At 36.4% G+C, this 23,127-nt stretch overlaps 4 protein-coding genes across 6 annotated transcripts; all 4 read left to right on the top strand.

Annotated features, from left to right (window-relative positions):
- Positions 1-1,507: 1,507 nt before the first annotated feature.
- Positions 1,508-3,227, top strand: LOC106445345 (photosystem I assembly factor PSA3, chloroplastic-like). Its single transcript, XM_013886873.3, has 3 exons — positions 1,508-1,985; positions 2,547-2,711; positions 2,796-3,227. Exons 1-3 carry the CDS (start codon positions 1,638-1,640, stop codon positions 3,117-3,119), a joined length of 837 nt encoding a protein of 278 aa, XP_013742327.2. The 5' UTR covers positions 1,508-1,637; the 3' UTR covers positions 3,120-3,227.
- A 707-nt stretch (positions 3,228-3,934) lies between these two features.
- Positions 3,935-7,909, top strand: LOC106445346 (beta-hexosaminidase 1). 2 transcript variants are annotated; one of them, XM_013886874.3, is made up of 15 exons: positions 3,938-4,402; positions 4,482-4,565; positions 4,635-4,670; positions 5,073-5,184; positions 5,266-5,336; positions 5,414-5,544; positions 5,642-5,658; positions 5,772-5,820; positions 6,098-6,198; positions 6,306-6,365; positions 6,443-6,476; positions 6,589-6,687; positions 6,767-6,826; positions 6,902-7,152; positions 7,555-7,909. In XM_013886874.3, exons 1-15 carry the CDS (start codon positions 4,031-4,033, stop codon positions 7,728-7,730), a joined length of 1,653 nt encoding a protein of 550 aa, XP_013742328.1. In that variant the 5' UTR covers positions 3,938-4,030; the 3' UTR covers positions 7,731-7,909. The 2 variants fall into 2 exon arrangements, with proteins under 2 accessions (XP_048633914.1, XP_013742328.1); XM_048777957.1 differs by having other exon boundaries at positions 3,935-4,402; positions 4,482-4,670.
- A 2,697-nt stretch (positions 7,910-10,606) lies between these two features.
- Positions 10,607-14,187, top strand: LOC106445347 (protein-tyrosine-phosphatase MKP1). 2 transcript variants are annotated; one of them, XM_048777956.1, is made up of 4 exons: positions 10,607-10,742; positions 10,858-13,277; positions 13,576-13,736; positions 13,852-14,187. In XM_048777956.1, exons 2-3 carry the CDS (start codon positions 11,202-11,204, stop codon positions 13,630-13,632), a joined length of 2,133 nt encoding a protein of 710 aa, XP_048633913.1. In that variant the 5' UTR covers positions 10,607-10,742; positions 10,858-11,201; the 3' UTR covers positions 13,633-13,736; positions 13,852-14,187. The 2 variants fall into 2 exon arrangements, with proteins under 2 accessions (XP_048633913.1, XP_013742329.1); XM_013886875.3 differs by having other exon boundaries at positions 13,849-14,187.
- Positions 14,188-15,129: 942 nt separating this feature from the next.
- LOC106445348 (60S ribosomal protein L23a-2) lies at positions 15,130-16,777 on the top strand. The gene is made up of 4 exons (XM_013886877.3): positions 15,130-15,236; positions 15,343-15,391; positions 16,104-16,467; positions 16,535-16,777. The coding sequence occupies exons 2-4, from the start codon at positions 15,376-15,378 to the stop codon at positions 16,617-16,619; spliced, it is 465 nt and encodes a 154-aa protein (XP_013742331.1). The 5' UTR covers positions 15,130-15,236; positions 15,343-15,375; the 3' UTR covers positions 16,620-16,777.
- Positions 16,778-23,127: the final 6,350 nt, after the last annotated feature.

Below are 23,127 nucleotides of genomic sequence, written 5' to 3'. Positions count from 1 at the left end.
TTTTCCGGATCCGAAGAACCGAACCGGTCCAAAAATAAGGTTTGGTTTGGTTTAAATTGTATTAGTTATTCAAGCGGATCTTATATTTCTAAAACCGAAAACGGAACTAAGAACCGAATAGATACCTAAATTTTTATAATATAGTTTATATACTTATAAATATCAATTATATTTAATTTTAAAACAAATTAAATAATTTAAAATGATTATTTATAAACCAAAATACCCAAAACATCGAATCACTAGAGTTTTTTTTTATCCTATTTAAAATTATCTGAGTTATCCAAATTTTTTTTTTGAAAACCTAAAACTCTGATATATAATCCAAAAACCTAAATTTTCTGATTTTTTGCAATTAACTAAAAAAACTGGAAACAAACTGAAACCGAATGAGATCAAAATTACTTTGGATGTTAGCTGGTTCCAAACTTTGTTACATGAACTGAACCAAAAATCCGAAATAGTCGAACCAAATTTCTAAATACCAAAACGAACCATAAACCTATAGAACTGGAGAACTAAAGAACCGAAAGAACCGAACCGGAGAACAAAAGAACCAAAAGAACCGAACCGGAACCGAACTGAGAAATGAGTGTTTAGTGCTACTTGAGTGCTTCTTCGATTCAACTGACTTTGAAGTAGGGGTGGGCACTTTGGTTATTTTATCGATTCAGTTCGGTTCGGTTTGGTTAATTCGGTTTTAGAATTTTTTCAACTGAGGTAAACCATAATTAGTTTGATTTAGATCGGTTTTAGTTCGGTTTGTATTTGGCTATGTTTGTGTTTCGGTTCAGTTTAATCGGATTCTCTTAGTTTAATTCTTTTAAAAGAAATACTATTTTAAAACACATGGTCATGAAATTGTCATGCTGCTGAATATAAAAAAACTATATAAAGTATATAAACTAAATCCAGTAAAATTTTGAAATAAAAACCTTAAAACACACACACACACAAAATTATAGGAATATAATCAAATCAAAGTTAATAAAGTAAATAGAAAATTAAAAAGAAAGTCATTAATAATGCTTCTAAAAAATAAATTAATCAAATATAAAACTGAAAAAAATCTTTAAAAGACCACAAAAAAAAGTTTATAAGAACACAATCAAATCATTTAGTTATCAATGTTAACTAAAGTAAGTGGAAAACTAAAAACCCAACATTGTTAATAAAGTTAATAGTAACTTTAGTGTTAGGATTATGTAACGAAATTGCATTGGTTTCGCGGTTCGGCTTACTTTTTGCCGACCCCTACTTCGAAGTATTCACCCTTTGTTCTACGATTTTTTCAAAACTTGTGAATATACCTTTGAATGTCATGATTATGTAACGTCGAGTTGTTGGGGTTAACGTAGCGGTCATAGTGGCACAAAAACGAAACCCAATATGAGTTTTACTGAATAGAAATATTTTCCCCTTTGGGCAATTCTAGTTGTTGGGCTTTGCGCAATGGTCATTGGATATTGTTTTTGTTCCTAACAAGTAACTAGCAGTCTAGTAGTAAAGAGAAAAAAAAACCATTATTTTTTGTTGTTGTTGTTTTAAAGAAAGCTTGGTATGGAGAAGAAGATAACGTATATAAACACGAGGTCAAGATTATCCAACACCTTAAAAGAGCTTCCTTTTTCACAGCCATGGTGAACCTCTCTACTTCCTTCCACCAAATCTCCCCTTCCTTCTTCCATCTCCGCCTCCGTATCCCCGCCGCTTCCTCTCTCCCCAAACGCGGCGGCGGAGGACATGGTAGTTTGTTCTCCTTGTCGATCAGAGCGTACATAGAGAAACCAAACTCCATCTCCAGCTTCGCCAACACAGTCATCGGTTCTCTCCCGGTCATTGGACTCCTCGCTAGGATCCTCAGCGACGAAGGCGGCGTCGGAAGGGATCTCGTCGACTTCGCCGAGTTTAGGAAACGAGTTGGGAATAAATGCGCCCCTAGTGATTCTAGAGCTTTCTACGAGTTCCAACAGCGACGAGGCAAGGTACTGTCTTTAATTGATCATTTAGTTGGTGTACGAGTTACTGTTATTACATATGGTTATGTCGGAATACACCATTCAAGCAAATGTTTTGAGCATTTTTTTGTTGATTTTATTTCAGATAATCTATGATTATATTGTTGTGTTACACAAAGTTATACTATCTTTTTTGTTGGGTGTTAGTGTGTGATCAGGATTTTAAGTGGCTTGTTTGGTTTGTTTTATATGTCGGAATATTGTGTATTCTCTGTGATTTTACACCAATAAAGCAAATGTCTTTAGCATTTTTTTGTTGATTTTATTTAAGATAATGTATGGTTGAATTTGTGTTACATAAAGTTGTTGTCTTTTGTTGTGATCAGCTTTTAAGTGTCTTGTTGGTTTGTTTAATATGTCGGAATATTGTATTCCCTGAGATTTTACACCATTTAAAATATCATTTTTGTTGGTTTATCTGAGATAATGTATGGTTGAGTTGTTGTGTTACATAAAGTTATATCCTTTTTTGTTGGGTGTTAATGTGTTTGATCACATTTTAAGTGTCTTGATTGGTTTGTTTGGTAGGCAGGAGAACCTTTGTATGTGCTTCTTTGCTGTTGGGTTGCTGCTGTAGGTGCAGGGCTTCTTAAATCTGAAGAGATCCTCGAAGGTGTTACGAGGGTTAGCATTTCAAATGATCTAGAGTTCGAAGAACAGAACTTTATTGCTTTGATGACTGAAGCTAGACAGGTTCGGTTTGGTCTCTAATCCCTGCTCTTTAGACATGTGCTGTTGTGTATTTGTTTGCAAATCTTCTTTTTATTGGTAATGCAGAGAAGGGCAAAGCTGAACGTTGCAGCACCAACAATCCCAATGGAACTAAGAGTCGAAAAGGCCCTTGAAGGCATCTATGCTTGTTGCTTCAGGAGGGGAGTTATTGAGGAGGAAGATGAGAAGCTGCTTCTAGTGATGCTTACCGCGGTTTTCCCGTCTGTTGACAAGTCTGAGATAGAGAGAATCATCAAAGAGAAGGCGACGAGGGTCGCAGAAGGAGGAGAAGAAGAGAATCTGGCCGAGCCGAAACGGCTGCCTAAAGAAGCTATTCAAATGCAAATGAAGGATCTTGAGTTCCTTCAACAACAAAGCATAGAATCTTAACAATGTGGCAAATCTGTTTTTACTTTCAATTTGGATAAGGAAAATGCAATAACTTGAAATGTATCCATGCTTTGTTACTTTGTTTAAAAGCTAAACAGTTCATAGTCACCAGGAGATACGCATGATAGTAATAACAGGACATATCCTAACAGGGATTTTAACCCGAACCAGCTGAACCAAATCAATTTTTTTTTGGTTTATTTGGCTATTAGCAGTTTAATTTGGTTGTCTACAAAAATAATTGGGTTCAGTTACTGGTTAGTTCAATTTTCTGAAAAAAATAACCAAATTTCAAACTAAACTTACCAAAATTTCGAACTAGAATAACTGAACTAACTAAAATTATCTATAAATTGTTGACCAGACTAAACCTAATTTAACCATAACCAAAAATTAAATTGAATTTTCAAAAACCTTACTAACCAAATACCAAACTGAACCGAATCAAAATTTTCGGTTGACTTTTGGTAAATTTTTGTGTAAACTGAACTAACTGAAAACTAAACCATTTGAACCGAATTTACTGAACAAACCAAACCCACAAGCTTACTAAAACACATGTAGAAAGTCAAACTTTGAGTTAAAGAGCATGCTTCCTCACAAACCGGACCAAATCAAAATTTCCGGTTCAGTATGATAAACCTTTATACAAACCGATCTAACCAAAAACCAACCATCTGAACCGAATTACCCAACCGAACCTGGAAAGGAACATGTAGAAAAAGTCAAACTTTAGAGTAAAGAACATTCATCCACCCAACTAACCGAAAAACATGACGCTGATGACTTCGAGGTTCCTGTAATAAAATCAAAACAGCAAAAAAAAAAAAAAAAAAAAAATCCAAATCTATCTTCCCATGTGAATAAACATCCCCTGTGTCGTTGACAAACACACACACACACACTCAAAAATGGCACTGAATCTTCCTCTTCTTAATACCCTTTTGATACTCCTCTCTTTATCCACCACCATCACTACATCTCTTCCATCGCCGTCTCCCGTGACTAGTCACCAAGGCTCTCCTCCTTATCTATGGCCATTACCGGCGGAATTTACCTCCGGAGAAGAAACCCTCTCGGTGGATCCTTCCCTTTCTCTGACCGTAGCTGGAAACGGCGGCGGATCTCCGATCCTTAGAGCTGCATTCGACAGGTACATGGGGATGATCTTCAAGCACGCTTACAATAGAGCTTCTTCTCTCTTGACGAGAATTAGATTCCTGAGTATGGTTGAGTATGACATCACTTCTCTCAAGATCATTGTTCACTCGGATTCTGAAGAGGTAAAGTAGTAAAATAGAATCTTGATTTGATGAATCCACTTTTCAAGATTTGGTTTGTTTCTTTTGTTTCAATGATCAGCTTCAATTGGGTGTGGATGAGAGTTATACATTGATGGTGTCTAAGAAGAATGAGCTATCTATTGTAGCAGCTGCAACCATTGAGGTTTGTGTCTCACTTTGCAGTCACACTTTTGATTCTCTTCTTATATCTCTTTTGGCTTGTGTGTTTCAGGCTAATACTGTTTATGGTGCTCTTAGAGGATTGGAGGTGAGTAAGCATTTAGTAACTATAATGCTACATTTGACTCTGTGGTATTGATTTTTCCAGATAAAGAATGTACTTTGCAGATGGTTTAGTGTTTATGTTTTAAAATGGGTGAATTGATATGTTGGAGATGAGTTTATCCATCTTGTTATACTCTATACTGATCTTATATGCATAAAGAATATTTCCTTTCATTTTTTTGTTTAATAGCTTAGCTTATGATCTTATATATATGTATATAGAATATGTCTTTTCATTTGAATGATCTTCCTCTTCGTATATGTATTTCTTCTATGTTCTGATTCTTGAAATTTTGAATTGTTTGCTTCTTTTTTTTTCTTGTTGAATGTCATGGATTCTTTTTTGATAATTCTTTGTGTACTTTTATTTATGAAAATGTTGCAGACGTTTAGCCAGTTGTGTGCTTTTGATTACTTGACCAAATCTGTGCAAATATATAAAGCACCCTGGTTTATTCAAGACACACCTAGATTCCAGTACCGTGGTCTGCTAATAGGTAACTTAAAGTCAATATCTCTGTCTCTCTATTGTTCAGTTCAATCACACGATAGATAATGTAACATTCTATCGTTTTCAGATACATCAAGACATTTTCTACCAGTTGATGTTATCAAGCAGATCACTGAATCTATGTCATACGCTAAACTTGTAAGACTTCATGCTTGTTTGTTCATGTGGCTACACCATGCTTTCTAACTTCGTCACTACTCGGTTATGTGAGGTAGAACGTCCTGCATTGGCACATTGTAGACGAGCAATCGTTTCCTTTTGAGACTCCTACGTATCCTAATCTGTGGAAAGGAGCTTATTCGAGATGGGAGCGTTATACAGTTGAGGATGCCTCTGAGATTGTCAGGTAATGGCTTTAAGCTTGGTATTTTATAAGAAGAAGCTTAGTTCTTTTTACTTACTAATATTCTTTGTTCTTCGCTTTTGTGATCTCCACTGTGAAGGTTTGCCAAAATGAGAGGTACTTTCTTGACTAACTCTGTAGCCTAACATGACTGTAATGGGAAGCACCTCCTAATAGTTATAGCTGTTTTGATCATATGCTTGTAATGGTTGGGATTACATCTCATGCAGGTATTAACGTCATGGCTGAACTAGATGTTCCTGGCCATGCTGAATCATGGTACTTATAAAACTTTTGCTCCTCTATCTCAATCTCACACTGTTATTAGTCATACATAGGTTTTTATCTTCCAGCAGAGGTTGTAATATCCTAGTAGCATAGGATCTTAATTGTTGAGCTTTAAAGTTTATATAAAAAAAATGTGGATGTACTTTGTGTTATTACACTCCTCCTTATGCTCAAGAACATGTTGTAGTGTGTGTAGGTTTGAGAATTTTGAGCTATCATTATCTTTATCATCACTCTTTGAATGTGTATGGTTTGCGTTTCAATGCAGGGGAACTGGATACCCTGATCTTTGGCCCTCTCCCTCTTGCCGAGAGCCCCTTGACGTTACTAAAAACTTTACATTCGATGTGATCTCTGGCATTTTAGCAGGTCTACTTCAACTAGTTGACTCATTTTGGTAGTATTATGCAATTATGTATGTCATGTTTTGATTCTCATATGTTCCTATCACGCATCTCATCTCGGTATTGTGACAGATATGAGAAAGATATTCCCATTTGAGTTTTTCCACTTGGGCGGTGATGAAGTAAATACAGGTTGGTTTGATCAAATCTCTACTTCCTTTTTATACTTAAGTCACTCTTAAAAGACTAAATGTCGCATGTTTTGGCAGATTGCTGGAAGAACACAACTCATGTCAAGGAATGGTATTCACATGACTCTTCTTTCATGCCACTCATCATTTCATTTATAAGAGAAACTTTGAAGTCATCTTTATAGTTTGATTAATATATATCTGTCCATGATTCTCAACTGCAGGCTTCATGGTCGCAACTTCACTTCTAAGGACGCATATAAGTACTTTGTACTCAGAGCACAACAGATAGCTATATCTAAAAACTGGACACCCGTCAACTGGTACAATAGCAAAAAAGTTTGTAGCTTAAGTTGCATTATGTGTCACATAATAATGTTGTGATTATGGACGACTCTTCAGGGAAGAAACATTCAGTTCGTTTGGAAAAGATCTTGATCCACGGACCGTGGTGCAAAACTGGTAAAGATTATACAATACCAATGTAATAAAAAACAACATGAATCTTCGTTTATGTCAAAGCTGCTCTCGTTGCAGGCTAGTATCTGATATATGTCAAAAGGCGGTAGCAAAAGGATTCAGATGCATTTTCAGTAACCAAGGATATTGGTACCTCGACCATCTAGATGTCCCATGGGACGAGGTTTACAACACCGAGCCTCTAAATGGAATCCATGATCCTTCTCAGCAAAAGCTTGTGATTGGTGGAGAAGTTTGCATGTGGGGTGAAACAGCTGATACATCCGTTGTACTTCAGACAATTTGGCCTAGAGCTGCAGCAGCTGCAGGTAAAAACTCTATTAGGCATGCAGTTTCGGTTTATTCGATTATTTCGGTTCAGGTATTTTTGGTTTTGGTTTATTCGGTTCGGCCACAATCCCACCGAAGTGAACCAACAAAAATCAGTTCGGTATTCGGTTAATTTTGTTTTTTTTCTAAAGTTATTTTTGAAAATAATCGTTTTTTGTTCCAGTTAAAATTCGGTACAGTTTTCTAAAAATCGGATATTCTTGGTTAAATTTGGTTATTTTCGGTTAGTTCGGTTAGTTTGGTTCGGTTAATTTTGGTTATTTCCGCTATTTCTGTTGGGTTCGAACAAAATCCTCACGCCTAAACTCTATAGTGATCTTTAGCCATGAAAAGTTATTGGTCTCACTCACCTCTACTTTGATGAACCTTTGGTGGAACAGAACGGATGTGGAGCACTAGAGAAGCTGTGTCAAAGGGAAACATAACGCTAACCGCATTGCCTCGTTTACACTACTTCAGGTGTTTACTGAATAACCGTGGGGTTCCAGCAGCTCCAGTTGATAACTGGTACGCACGAAGACCACCCTCTGGACCTGGCTCTTGCTATGCTCAGTGATTCCAAATCGTATCATCTCATTTTAATTTGTATTATATGTAATGTCTCTTGTCTGAAAACTGGTTCTTGCATTTGTTCTTTCTTTATCTGTCTTCTTCTTGATAACTCAAAATCAAAGTAGTGTTTTGTTTTTCCTTGCAACAATAATCAATCGTGAGAACATCTGAATTTTTCGATGATTTGATCTTGATACAAGAATGCTCCTACCATATTAGTTACTCTATCCATTTCATACTGTAAATTGTTTTAGAAATAAACTTTTGTTTCAAAATATAAGTCGTTCACATTTCTATGAAATTTTATACTTATTGGATAATGCATAACTAGTTAAATTACAGAGACTTTTTTTTTTTTGCCATCTCAATGATTTTATTGATCACAAATTACAAATTGTTTTATGAAAGACGGACAAGAATGGAACAAACTCCAATCTTGATTTTGTAAGATAACTGTTTTGGCTAATTTATCAGCAACTGTATTTCCTTGTCGTCGCGTATGTTGAAAAACCGTGGATGTAAATTACAGAGACTTTTAAATGGTTGGTTGAGCTAATTCTAATTTATAATTTATATAATATTTTTTGGAAAATAATAAGTTTTTTGTTTTTTTTGTTTTATTTAAAAAAATATATTATTAAACAGACGGAATACCAAATAGCATTGGAATTTATTTACATTCTGCTGAAAGCATACCTCATTATTGTAGTTTTCTTTGGACTGGTCTTATATAATGTTGAAATATGAGTCATCAAAACAACATGGACCTGTTTTGGTGTTTAAACATATATAGCTACGACGTTGATTTGTGTCGATGTTTGTAAGCTTGGATTTGTATATTTGCGTATGCGTTCGCATATTTACATTTAAAAAAACGTATTAATTGTGTTCTAAAGCATTTACGTTTTTGGTTTTAAGAAAAAAGCTTACAGCATTCTAATATCATAGTTCTGTATGAAAATAAACGTTTTATTCTATTACGTAAACGTAGATATGAGATAAAACACGTACTCACTACTCGGTCAAGTCTTATATGTTTTGGTTAAATAATAATAGTACAAAAGCTATATAGTTCAGGCCTCTTCTCGTAGATACATTATTTATTTTTTTGATCAAAACTCGTAGATACATTATTATCTATAGCAATGTGGGAAGAAAAGAAGAGATATCTATTGCATTGACGTCGACATGTAGGTTACAATTATTGACCAAAGAACATCATCTATAACGACTTCCTTATATTCTCAAGAAAATCCAACGTTATATTATATAAATATCACATGAGATTGATATGTTTTTGACTAGTTCTACTCCTATATTTTCTTTCAAACGATGTTCATGAAGTTTTACTTATTCGCTCCCCAATCGTTTAAAGTCGTTGGATTGCGTACGTAGAGTTGTGCGTGGTTCATGTATTGGTGTTTTATTGGTTAAGTAAACTAAAAGTTATAGAGTGAGTTCTAACATTATGAAATTTATTATTGTGTTTTTTCATTTTTGTAAGTGAAAGGTTTATCTTTGGTGATGAACTAAATAAATAATTGCACATACTATTTTTGCAAATAATCACGAAAATGCAAGAAATACAAGTAAAATGGATATACCTTTTTGGTTATAAGTTTATGCCTGATAAAGTTTTACTAGTTGTATCTTTTACATGTGTATGGTATATAATTTTATATACTGTGTTCTTTTTTTATATATATTTTTTTAATTTGTTTATATATATACTGTGTTCATTATACAACAAAATTGTCTTTCAAAAATATGTAGTGAGTAAACATTTATATAAACAATGTTAATAAATGTGGTTACTATGTAAAATTCAAAGTTACGTAGTACGTACTAAGTTACAGAAAATAATTATTATGCAAGAAATTTTTTATTTTTTTGAGAAAAAGTTTCTTTGTTTTTTCTCCAAAAAAAACAAATTAATGTTTCAAACAAGACAAAAATAAAGAATAAATAAAACAACAATCATTACTGTCAATTATCACGGGAAAAGATTATTAGAAATGTCCACCATAGAAATCTCATCATGTTTCTTTTGGTTCTTGGAAGTCTTAATAAATACTCCGTATGTAGCAACGTTTTTTGTTAAAAAAAAAACAAGTATGTAGCAAAATTGACTCTGAAATATCAAAAGAAACTTTCGTTCACTATTAGTCGAAATCCGAAGACATTCCGAATTCGAACTAGGCAGGGTGGTAGTGACATCCCCACTCCATAATTTACTCCAAAAATAGAGTAGGAAATGAAGTATGAACAAAAAATAAAAAATCTCTTTATTTATGGAGTAATCACTTTTTTGTTTTTTTACTACTCCATTTTTCACTATATTTTGCAGTAAATTATAAAATGGGGACGGAGATGCTCTAAATCCACTGTTCAGTATTAAAAGCGTTTTTCCAAACTAATCAAATCAACCAAAATGATTTATCGAAGAAATATCAAACAAAAAATGATTTATATTCTGCAACGTAAAATATTCAAGTAATTATTTTATTATTGATGATGCTCTCGCAATGTTCCCATTAAAACTCAGATCTAAATTTAAACATAGAAAACAATATACAAACACAACACAACAGAAATAAACTTAAATAATTTAATTTATGTGTGAAAAATTCCAAAATTCCAAGGTAATTTATTACCCTCTTTAGAAAGTAGAAATTAGAAACATGAGAAAAGGTAATTTTAAATTTTAATTATTATTTTTTGACTGGAGTCATATTAACTTTTGGAAGAGCAATTCAATTGGTTTCATAGATTCAACGCGTTTCAATAAAGAATTCAACTATTACGTGCTCAGGAGAAAACAGTTTAATTAAGTAAATTAATAATCGTTACTTTAATTAATTAATTTAGGGATTAAGAAAACGAATATTAATTAAAATAATTTTAACTTTCCTTTTGTGTTCATCTTCTTCTCCCCCTTGGCTCTCTCTCTCTTCTCTCCACGGAAGAGAAAAGTAGATCTATCTTTGACGGCTCTCTCTTCAATCCTCTTCACTCCGTAAGTTCCATATCTCTCCTTCTCTCTTCCATCAAACCCTTTTGGCTTTTCAGATTCTCGATTTCTCTTTATCATCCCGATCTCTAATTGAATCTGCTTATTCTTTGTTCTGCAGTTTGGCTATGTTGTCGTGTCTGATCTGATACTGGTTCCCGTTTGCCTATCCCTGTTTTGGGTTTGGTCCGAACAGACTAAGAAAGCTTCCTGTTTTGGGTCTGGTCGGAATAGACAAAGAGAGCTTCCTGTTTTGGGTTTGGTCGGAATAGATCAAGGAAACTTCCCGTTGTGGGTTTGGTCGGGATAGATTAAGAAAGCTTCCTGTTTTGGGTTTGGTCGGAATAACCCATCACTGAGTGTATGGAAGAAGCAAAGTAGATGTTCTTGTAAGGAAAAGACAGCACCTTTGTTTCATTTTGTGGATAAAGTTAAAGTCTTTGCTTTGTGTAGTCTCTGATCAGGATGGTAGGAAGAGAGGATACAATGGGTAACGAGGAACCTCCTCCTCCTCCTGGTTCCAAAAGAATGTTCTGGCGTTCCGCCTCTTGGTCCGCTTCACGTACTGCATCATCACAAGCTCCTGAGGAGGACCCACACCTAACCATCCCCTCTGGTCAGCAGAGTCGAAGTAGATGCGCAGGAGCTCCTCCTCTAACACCTCGCTCACACCACAACAAGGCTAGAGCTTGTCTACCTCCACTCCAGCCTCTTTCCATTTCGAGAAGAAGCTTAGACGAATGGCCTAAAGCAGGGTCAGACGACGTCGGCGAGTGGCCTCATCCGCCAACAACCCCTAGCGGCGGCGGCGGCATGAACGAGAGACTGAAGCTTGATTTATCGTCAACGCGGGTCCCGGACAAAAGCTCTGGTCTAGTTAAGAGGGAGAAGATCGCTTGCTTTGATAAAGAATGCTCTAAAGTCGCTGAACACATCTATGTCGGCGGAGACGCCGTGGCCAAAGACAAGGACATATTAAAGAGCAATGGAATCACACATATACTCAACTGCGTCGGTTTCATCTGCCCTGAATATTTCAAATCCGATTTTTGCTACCGGTCGTTATGGCTGCGAGACAGTCCCTCGGAGGATATAACCAGCATCCTCTACGACGTCTTCGACTACTTCGAAGACGTCAGGGAGCAGAAGGGAAGGATCTTCGTCCACTGCTGCCAAGGAGTCTCCCGCTCCACCTCCTTGGTGATAGCCTACTTGATGTGGAGAGAGGGGCAGAGCTTCGACGACGCGTTTCACTACGTGAAGTCAGCTCGAGGCATAGCGGATCCCAACATGGGCTTCGCCTGCCAGCTGCTGCAGTGCCAGAAGCGCGTCCACGCGTTCCCTCTCAGCCCCACTTCCTTGCTTAGAATGTACAAAATGTCTCCACACTCTCCTTACGACCCTCTCCACCTCGTCCCGAAGCTGCTGAACGACCCGCGCCCCTCGAGTTTGGACTCGAGGGGCGCGTTCATCTTGCAGCTGCCTTCCGCGATCTACATTTGGGTCGGGAGGCGGTGCGAGGGGATCATGGAGAGAGATGCTAAAGCTGCTGTTTGCCAGATTGCTCGGTACGAGAAAGTGGAGGCTCCCATCACGGTGGTTAGAGAGGGAGAGGAGCCTGGCTACTACTGGGACGCGTTCGCGAGCATCTTGCCTTCTATGATTGCAGCAAGCTCTATTGGTAAAACTACTCAAACGGGGGAGAGGAGAGTGGAAGCTTATAATCTTGATTTCGATATTTTCAAGAAAGCAATAGAAGGAGGCTTTGTACCGACTCTAGCGTCGTCCAACAACGAGCATGAGACTCATCTACCTGCAAGGGAGAACAGCTGGAGCTCTCTGAAGTGCAAGTTCGCGTCGAGGTTCGAGAGAGGGTTTCGTTATGTCTCCAAGACGCCGCTCTCAAGAGTCTATTCTGATTCGATGATGATCGTTCACGCGTTAGGCTCGCCTTCTTCGTCAACAACAACAACAACTTCTTCTGATTCTGTGTGCAAAGAGAATTCAAGTAATAGCAGAAAGACTTTCCCACCGCCTTTGATATTGCCTAAGTTCGCCAGCCTGTCTCTTCTTCCTTCCCAGGCTTCTACTGAACCGTCGCCGAGTAGGAAGGCTTCTCCTTCTCTTGCGGAGCGGAGAGGCGCGTTGAAAGGGTCTCTGAAGCTGCCAGGTTTGGCTGATGATAGTAGTGACATTGTCTTCAACTTGGAGGATGTTAGAAAAGATGACAAGAATGTAGAATCAGGACGTGGCCAGGCTTTAGCGTGCAGGTGGCCAAGTATGGAGATGATTACAGAAGTGAGCAGAGGTTACTTAGATTCAGAATCTGTTATAGCAATTCTGTTGCCAAGTGGTGATGATCTAGGAGAAACTGTTAGTAGGATTTTGTACATGTGGATAGGAAAGTCATTCTCTTTAGATAACAACTCTTCTGTGTTAGATAGCAACAAAGCGATAGACAGTGTGGAGGATCTTAATTGGGTACACATTGGTGAAGCCATTTTGTCTCAGATGGACTTGCCTAAAGATACTCCTATGAAGGTAATAGCTGTGGTACTTTCACTAGTTTTTAGTCTTGCCTTGTGCTCTTTTTTTTTAATAAACTTGAAACTGGAAATTGAAATTTCAGGATTTTGATTACTAGGGCTGTCAAAACTGTCTTCATAGATTATTGCTATAATAGGTTATATGTCCAGAGAAGCTGAATCTGTTATATAATTTTCAAGAAATTTTTTTTGCATAGTGTTGTGGTTTATTCATTTGGTGGTGACTTGGTTATTGTGGTTCACTTATTGTGTGCAAGTAGTAACTGATAAGTTGATTTTCCATATGTTCACAGATAGTTAGAGAAGCTGAGGATCAAACTGAGTTTCTTGCGCTGCTAAGTGCGCTTTAGCACCTGCACGCAAGTTCAACACATTTACTCTTCTGCTTCTTTTGTCCTTTTCCTTTCACATATTCCTTCCGCCAACACGTTTCAGTTAAGAGTATTCAGATCAGGTGAGAAGTTCTCTAAACACAATCTGTATTACATTTTGATAAGCTAGGATGTGACCTGTTTTGCCAAATCGTCACAAAACCATTTTGTTCTTTTGTTTTGCATCTGATGCAGCGGGTCTCTCTCTCTATCTGGGGTTATGGAAGTTGAAGTTGAGAGAAAACAACTCTCATGTACAGCTGGGGAAACTTCTTCCATAGACATTGTAATCGTCAAGGAGCCATGTATTAGCAATGTTATAATCAGATAAAAGTGTAAGGTTTAGGGGCTCTAGGAGAGTTTTAGATTATTAATGGACTTCTTCTTACAATGTTATCATATACTCTCTCTCACCAGTTGGTAGACCTCCTTTTATGTTGTTTCAAGACTTCCAAGTAAAGTACACTAAAGTAGGTTTTGAATTCTGGTTGAAGTGTAATACAAGAGTTAGTTTATTACCGTTTAAACCGTTCATGTACTGATCTTTCTCTTCCAGTTTTGGTGTCACCTTTTCTCTCTAAAACAGCAAAAAAAGAAAACAAAAACAAAATGGCTTCAAAAGAGATATGATTCATGTTTTGTTGCTCAAATTCGTAACGAATGACGATTTGGAAATCGTTTGGGGACCCAACAGTAGCATTAACCATTTATTTTGTTGTTTCTATTTGATACAATGTTTTTTTAAATCAGACTGGATTTTGATATGATTAGACCGGTTCAGATTCAGTAATCTGGTTTAATATATCTTAGATATAGAAATTTGAAAATAAAGTGAGTAAATATGACACATAATTAGAATTGACACTACTTTTTTTGTTTACTTTACAGATTTTTGATAGTTTTAATAATCAATACTATTTACACATGAACATGATTTAGGGCATCACCATCTTTACTTTATTTGTTTCTCTAAAATGGAGTAAATATGAATATGGAGTAAAAAATGCTCCAACCCAACTTTATATCTCATTTCATAATGAAATTTACTCCATAAATGGAGTAATCTATTTTTTGTTTGTTCATTATTCCATTATGTTGCGGAAAATAGAGTAAAATTGAAGTAATTTTACTCTATTTTCACTTTTACTCCATTTTGGAGGAAAAAATGAAGTTTTACATTAGAAATGTTCTTATTGATATATGTGTGATCCAACTATTTTAATACAATTATTAAAATCTTTTATTAATTAAATATTATACAAAAAACATATATATGAAAAAAAATAAAAATATAAAAATTAAATTTCAACCAAAATGTAAAAATATATCCATTATGCGGCTCAAAATTTAGTATTTATTAAAATTAAACAACTTTGAGATCCAGTCCAATTATCAGCCCCTTTTATCAGACTGATTTGTATATTAAACCTAACTACAAATGGGCTTCGAATCATTAAATAAAAGAAAGCCCATTAGTTTAACCAAGGCCCATAAGGTGACAATCTAGGGTTCTTATTAGTCTTCTATGTTTTCATTTTGCCTTCTCTCAAACTGATCCAAAGGGTTTTCGTTTCGCCGCTCAGGTTCGTCCCCTTTTGCCTTCTTCTCAACTTGAATTACTGGAAACTATCCCAAGCTTCAATCTTTGTTCTGCTTTTCTAACTGATTTACTTCTATGGGTTTTAACAGTTTTTTTGTAGGAAAGGATCTGACTTTTGAGTAATGGCTCCAGCTAAAGGTACCGCCTTTTTTCCTTTTTTCCTGTTAATTGCTTTTTTTTTAGTGTACTTACTTTGTTGAGAGTTCATTGTGTAAATAATAATAATGGTTATTAAATTGTTTATAAAAACGTTGTCGCTATCTTTACCCTAAAACAGTATCCTCAAGTGTATGGTACAACTAGATTCTTTAGGATGATCGCATCTTCCACGTGCTTAATGCAACTTTTCTTCCTATCATGAGCTTGTTTTACATTGATTTGCTATAGAACAAAGCTTTAATGTGTTGTGCTTATTGTTAGTAGCATAAATATTTGTTGAAAGTTTCTTATAATGGTTATAAGTTCGTTTCTAATTTGCATTTTAATGAGTTTCGCTTGCATTCCTTGTCTTTGTGAATCGCATATCAGGACTATGGCTTGAATTTTTGAAATGTAGACACGTATGATTATGTTTTCTAAATTGATTTGCAATCGAACAAAGCCTAATTTGTTGTATTTACTGTTGAATTACTAGTAGAAATAGCTGATTAAGGTTATAGGTTTGTTTATAATTTGCATCATTTAAATGAGTTTTGCTTGTCTTTGTGAATCACATTGGATTTATGGTTTGATTTTTTTTTAATTATAGACATGTATAATTGAGTTTTTTAATAGTAAAAAATGTCCCAAGTTTTTTTTTTCTCAAACCTTTCTAAATTGATTCAACTCTCTCCTGTTTTTGTTGTTGCAGTTGATGTCACTAAGAAGGCTGACCCAAAGGCCAAGGCCTTGAAAGCTGCGAAAGCGGTGAAGTCAGGGCAAGTCATCAAGAAGAAGGCGAAGAAGATCAGAACGAAGGTGACGTTCCACAGGCCAAAGACATTGACAAAGGCTAGGGACCCTAAGTACCCACGCATCAGTGCAACTCCAAGGAACAAGTTGGACCACTACGGAATCCTCAAGTACCCACTCACCACCGAGTCTGCAATGAAGAAGATCGAAGACAACAACACCTTGGTCTTCATTGTTGACATCCGTGCTGACAAGAAGAAGATCAAAGATGCTGTCAAGAAGATGTATGACATTCAGACCAAGAAAGTCAATACCCTCATCAGGTATGCACACACTTGAAAGCACACATTTTATTATCGTTGGGTTTATAATGAAATGGTTTGTTTGCAGGCCTGATGGAACGAAGAAGGCGTACGTGAGATTGACTCCTGATTATGATGCTTTGGATGTTGCTAACAAAATTGGAATCATCTAAGCTATTATCATTTGATTTCTGTCATTTTACTTTTGGAGTTAAAAACAGACTTCTTGTCTTAGTCTCAGTTTTGTTAGAAAAGATAATATCTCTGTTGTGCTTTATCGTTGGATTCGAAGCTTTGTTTTGGTATTTTATATTTTCATCTTGTTCCCCAATTTCTATTGCTGCCTATTTGACACCCGTCATATCCGGTTAATTTTGGTTAAATCGATGTAAATAGTATCATTTTTCTTGCAGCCTATTGATACCGGTTGATTCGTTTTTAAATGCGGGTTTGTGACCACATTTATACACATATAATAGAGTTTGAAATAGTCGGAAAAAAAAGAAAGACTAGAGTTTGAAATATCAATGTTCTTAAATTGACCCGGCCTAGCTTTTTTTTTCTTTTTTAAATATTTGAATTTGACACGTAGCACAAATTAAATTTTGTTTCTTAAAGTATGAACCTTACGTTTTCATGCTTACAAAACCTGTATGTTTTATATCTAAAACAAAAATCTTGTCTTAACCAAACAAAGGTGGCTGATTTTGGAGGAGGAAAAAGCACAGCTGAAAGACATCCTTGGCATTCATAACATCGGAGGCACAAGTAAATACCTTGGAATGCCGGAATGCTTCTCTGGGTCTAAGGTGGAGTTGCTCTCTTATCTTAAGGATCGAACGCATTGTAGGCTAAACAGTTGGTTTCTGCGCAAGTTATCTCAAGGTGGAAAAGAAGTGTTCCTGAAATCTACAGCAACAGCCCTTCCAGTTTTTCTAATGTCTTGTTTCAGATTACCTAAAACGATCATAAAAAATCTGGAGAGCCTTATGGCAAATTACTGGTGGAATTCAGAAGCTCACGAGAACAAGATCCACTGGTCTTCCTGGGACAGACTCTGCCTTCCTAAAGCACTCGGAGGAATTGGTTTTAAAGACTTGGAAAGTTTCAACCAAGCTTTGCTTGCCAAACAAGCTTGGAAACTGGTTAATAATCAAGAGTGTCTTATGACAAGGTTTCTCAAGAGTAGGTATTTCCCTAACTCTCACTTCTTAGAAGCCTCGGTTGGAGCTAGACCATCCTTCGCTTGGCGAAACATCATTCATGGTAGGGAGCTTCTTCAGAAGGGGTTGAAAAAGAGTATAGGGAATGGAGGCGACACGAGAGTTTGGCTAGACAAATGGATAGATGATCCGGAGACGGGTTTGAGAGCCCCTTGGATCAAATGTATTACCTTTGATGTCAATCTTATGGTTAGAGATCTGATTGACTCAACGTCGAGGAAATGGAATGAGTCGGCGTTACAAGAGATCTTTGTCCCTAGAGATGTGGAGCTGATACTTTCAAACCCACCATCGATATCTCATGAGGACTCTTTCACTTGGAGGCATAATAGGTCTGGTAATTTGACGGTGAAATCAGCTTACTGGTTAGCGAGGGATCAAAAGATTAAGGAATGCTGTCCTGAGGTGTTGGAGCTCCCATCTCTGAACCCCATTAAAGAAGAAGTTTGGAAAATCACCTCGCCCCCCAAGATTAAGATTTTTCTGTGGAAAGCGTTGAGTGAAGCACTGCCAGTGTCTGAGCTTATAATCAAGAGAGGTTTGCAGATTGATGATAGATGCCAGTCGTGTGGCGTCGAGGGAGAATCAATTCTTCATGCTCTGTTCCAATGTGATCCAGCGAGACAAGTGTGGGCTTTATCTGGGATCCCTCATCCAAAGATTGGTTTTGATGAAGGAAGTCTGTTTGGAAACTTAAACTATCTGTTAAAGTTAAAGAACAGTAAACGAGGAGAGATAACAGTGAATAGAACATGGCCGTGGCTGTTATGGGGTATTTGGAAGAGCAGAAATGAATTGATCTTCAAGGGTAGGAGATGGTTACCGGAAGAGATTAAGGAGAAGGCTGTATATGAGGCAGAGGAGTGGTTTTTAGCTCAAGAAGTATAAGAAGAAACTACTAAGCGGAGTGCCAATGAGGTAGTCTCGATTAAAAGGAACTGGAGCCCCCCTCGAAAAGATTGGTTGATGTGTAATGTGGGCTTTGATTGGGTGAAGCAATCAAAGCGGATGGGTGTTGCGTGGGTCGTAAGGAATCATAGAGGAGTGGTACTTATGCATAGCCGGAGAGCCTTTTCGAATGTGCGGAGCTTGGCTGAAGCCAGACTGGTTTCGATTCTTTGGGCAGTGGAAAGCATGTCGAGTCTGCATTACAACAAAGTGGTTTTTGCAGGGGATTATAAAGAGATTTTCATGGCGGTGCAAAACCCACTCCAGTGGCCTGCCTTGCGTTATCAGGTGGTGGAGCTAAAGACGCTGCTGCGGGGGATTGCGGATTACCAGCTATTGAGCGTTTTGAAGGAGGAAAATAGAGGAGCGGCAATCATTGCTCAAAGTGTTACCAGGGAAGGAAGAATGCAATCTTATGTGGCTACTGGACATCCCTCTTGGCTTTTTGAATTCTTTGTCAATGAAAGTCGTCTCCTCTAATGTGTCCTCTGTTCTGTGGTGTGAGTTGGTGTTTGTACTGTCTCTGTTTTAGGCAAGGGTGGTTTTTCAGGATTTTAGAGTGCCTTTGTGGTTTGGGTTCTATGAGTTCTCTGTACCTCTTTTCGATTTCTAATGAATTTCAGAAGTTAAAAAAAAAAAAACCAAACAAAAGTGGCTATCAAAATTGCTAAAAGTGTGACTCGGAACCATTTCTACCAATCTTATGTGGCCTCGGGAAGCCCTTGCTGGTTGCAGAAAGGGATTGCAGAAGAGAGTCCGTGTTTGCTGTAACCATCTGTGTTCATGATGGTTGTTTATACACACCTATTGGTGTTCGTTTACGTGTTTCTATTTGGTTCTTGTCATCTTGTGTCCTTTGGCCTTCGTGCCGTACTCTGTTTCGTTCTTTTGATTACTGAAGATAAAATTCAGGGAAAAAAAAACAAACAAAGTTTACGTTGAATAGTTAATTTTTTTTTTTTGGTAAAAATGTTAAAATATTATTACCAGGTTTTATGTTTTTGACAGAATTACAAAGGAAACAAAAGGCAGATAAATGAAAAAACCTAGACACAAACTCTATCAAGCCTAAGCAGTGGCAAACTCAACAACCCAAACTGAACTCCGAAGGCTCAGCTAAGTTAGAACCAACCGCTTGCCGCAGAAGAATGAACCAAGTTCAACCGAAAGTCGGAACCCGGTAATTTTGGTCTCCCCGATGATCCGCTCTTAAAGATAATGGCGCATCCGAAAACAGCTTGCTAAGGACTTCCCAAGCACCTGCCTGCAAACACACAACAAGGGAGAGGTCACACACACTCGCCTCAACCAGACCGAGCATTAATTTGCCCGAACACGATCTGTACACGATGCCGCTCCGAGCGCAGAAACACTAATAAAGACGGGTTTGAGATGAAAGCTGCTCTGGAATCCTTGAGACTCTTAAAACCTGCACAAACTGAAAAGGAAACCGCTACCAACACAGCTGCAAGACCAATGTCGGTACAGGGATGCGATAATCCTAACAAATGGAGCCACCGAGAAACCATGTAACCGGAGAAAAACCCGACTACGCCAGCTCCACGCCATAAGCCTGTCTTCGAGAACCGAAGCGCAGATCAGAAACAGTGACCGTGAGAAACCCCTCCGGTGCCAGCGAAGAGGAAAGAAGATGAGCCCAAGAGTCAAACGCCCAGAGGAAGTGAAACTTCCGAGAGGACAATAAGGATACCAAAACACTAGTAGAGCTTGAAGGAAGAGAGGACAATCAATGGAGCTAAGAACGCCTAGCCGTAGATGACAAGGCAAAACGAAGCTCGACGACTCATCACACGCCGTAACCAGAGACCACGCGCCACCACACAGCAACACCCAATCCTTCACGCGCCACCGAGTAGACAAACCTCTAGTGCACTCTTTGACGAAGAAGGTAACCATCCACCGACCCAAGTTTCCTCGGAGCGACTTCAACACCTATCCCTCGCCACTCTTCTCCACTGCAGCAAGAAACCCAGTCACCCACAAAGGAAAACAAAGTTTAAAACACTAACGCAGAGACCTCGGTAGAGACAGAGCAACAGAACTCCGCCGCTTGCTTCCGTCAAAAGACCAGACCTAGAGATGAAAATAGATCTGGCACGAAACCCTAAAAACCGACTCCACCCACTTACGCCATCAACCCACCTCGCCGTGGCTCTAGGGAAGGACTTCGTCACCGGATCTGCGAACCTCTCGAGCGGTGCAGGAGGCCGCTGACTAATCCCTTCGCCAGAGTCAAGAGCATATCGGAGGGAGAGAGCAGAAGAGCAAGCAGAAACTAGAACGGAGAAAAGGGGCGCCTCCGGTACCGGCACCGGCACCGGAGCTGAGCAAGGTTCGGTGATTTTCTGGTCAAGATCTGTTTTGATACTTCGAGAGATGGGAGAGCTAGTTAATTTTTTTCTCTCATTATTATTCAAGTTTTTTGAAAATGTGTCATTATAAAGTACTAGATTTTTTAACCGTGCTACGCGCGGATAAAATATTATATGTATTTCTCAATTCTAAAAAAATAATGTATAATATTGTATTACATTATTTAAAGAATATAAAATAAGACTACATAACATAAATATATTTTTAAAATTTTCTTTGTGGAAATCATTATGTTGTTTGATTGTTGTACTTGATTCACATATTTGCATAGCGATTTGTGATAGATAAATAACTATATTTTTATTATCAGTAAATAATGTATATTTATTATATAGTATAAGAAAAATGAAATTATTTACTTTTTAAACAAACTTGTCTCACGTTGGGGACTCGGTTATAGACATATCATATTCGAATGAGACATTTTTACAGTTATCAATCTTCTTAACAGTTAAGAAACAAATCTGAATATTAAAACAATATCTCATACGATCTCTTTGTGGAATAACTGCTCTGAAAAATTGAATTTAGGCATCAAAAAGGACTGGAAATGGATGTGCAAATATGTTATCTAAGTCAGCTTTACAAAGTATTATTCATAGTTCATATATCATTTAGGTCCATCCTATTTTTGTATCCATCATTTCTTAAACATCTTGAAATAACTGATGCTAATTAATAATAAACTTTTGGCTGGAAAAAAAAATCAAATTTATCTAATTATCGCTTAAATATTTTATTAGTATTGTCTAAGAAGCTTTCAAGTGATATCATAGTTTAATTTTTATTAATTTTTTTTTTGTTAATTTTTAGAGTTTTTTGTATTTAGGATTTTTTTTCCATATTAAGCTTATATTTCTTTCACAAAATTGATATATATATATCTATATTTCATAAAAAGTACCATCAAATCAGTTTTACTTATTTATTATTTTGTTTTTAATGAAAATACACTTTTTAAATAAATTAATTTAAAATAAAATTATATATTAATTTGTTGTATTCTAACAATTTGATTGATTTAATTAAGTTGCTTTGGTGGATAACTTAAAAAGTTTTCATATGAATCGGAGAAAGCAAGCTTATGTTGTTATATTATATTTATTTATGTATATAGAATCTATATATAATGCTAGTGTAACAAAGAAAGAACATTATTTTTTTTGTAAATTCAAAAAGATACATTATTACAATTTGAAATTAAATCAAAATTGAATAAAATGGTAATTAAATATAGGTAAATCTAATTTTTTTTATCTTGTTTAGTTGGATTCTCATGAATTAGCGACGACGAATTAGCGAGGAAATATGCTTTACGACAAACGTTTAACGATGAAACGGGTTTCCTCGGTAATTCTTCGTAAACTTGCTTTTACGACGAATTCGCGAGGAAACACGCCCTCGTAAATCTTTTGTTTTCCCGTAGTGAGAAATCGATATGTTAAACAAATGTTTCAAAATTTGTTGTGTTATTGTTTTGTCTATAAATTACAAAATTTATTGAGTTGATATATTTAATTATTGCATCCTTAAATAATACTCCCTCCGTTTCAATATACTTGATGTTTTAGAGAAGTTTTTTTTGTTTCATAATAGATGAAGTTTGTACAAATCTATGTAACTTTAACTTTATCAAAAACTGTGTAACCAATTAGATTTTTATTATTTCTATTTATAGTTAAATAAACTAATTTTATATTATAATTTAGTGTCACTTTAAATAAATAATAGTTTTTCTTAATATTTGTGCATTGGAGTAAAACATCAAATAATAAGAAACAGAGGGAGTATTTTATTAAGACATTAGAGAACTATGTTTTGAGTTATTTTGTCAAAATTGTACAAAAATCTATGATTTTTCATATTTGTCACGAAAATTTGTATGTTACTTACTTTTACAAAATTCTTAACTTTGTCACCAAAACAAAAATATATGCTTTTTCATATTTGTCAATGTTCTCACACTTTCAAAGAATATATAATCTTAGTCACTTACTTATTTTATTTTACAGAACAAAGTATCAGAGTCTTGAAAGTTGAATTCATATTATTGTAACTGTACATAAGAGTTTATGATTACATACTTAATAATTCATGTATATGACTCCAAAAAAAG

The sequence above is a fragment of the Brassica napus genome, chromosome A4 (assembly GCF_020379485.1).
Source record: "Brassica napus cultivar Da-Ae chromosome A4, Da-Ae, whole genome shotgun sequence".
Taxonomy (NCBI): Eukaryota; Viridiplantae; Streptophyta; class Magnoliopsida; order Brassicales; family Brassicaceae; genus Brassica; species Brassica napus.
The sequence above is the reverse complement of the archived record's forward strand: the minus strand, read 5'-3'. Positions and strand labels throughout refer to the sequence as shown.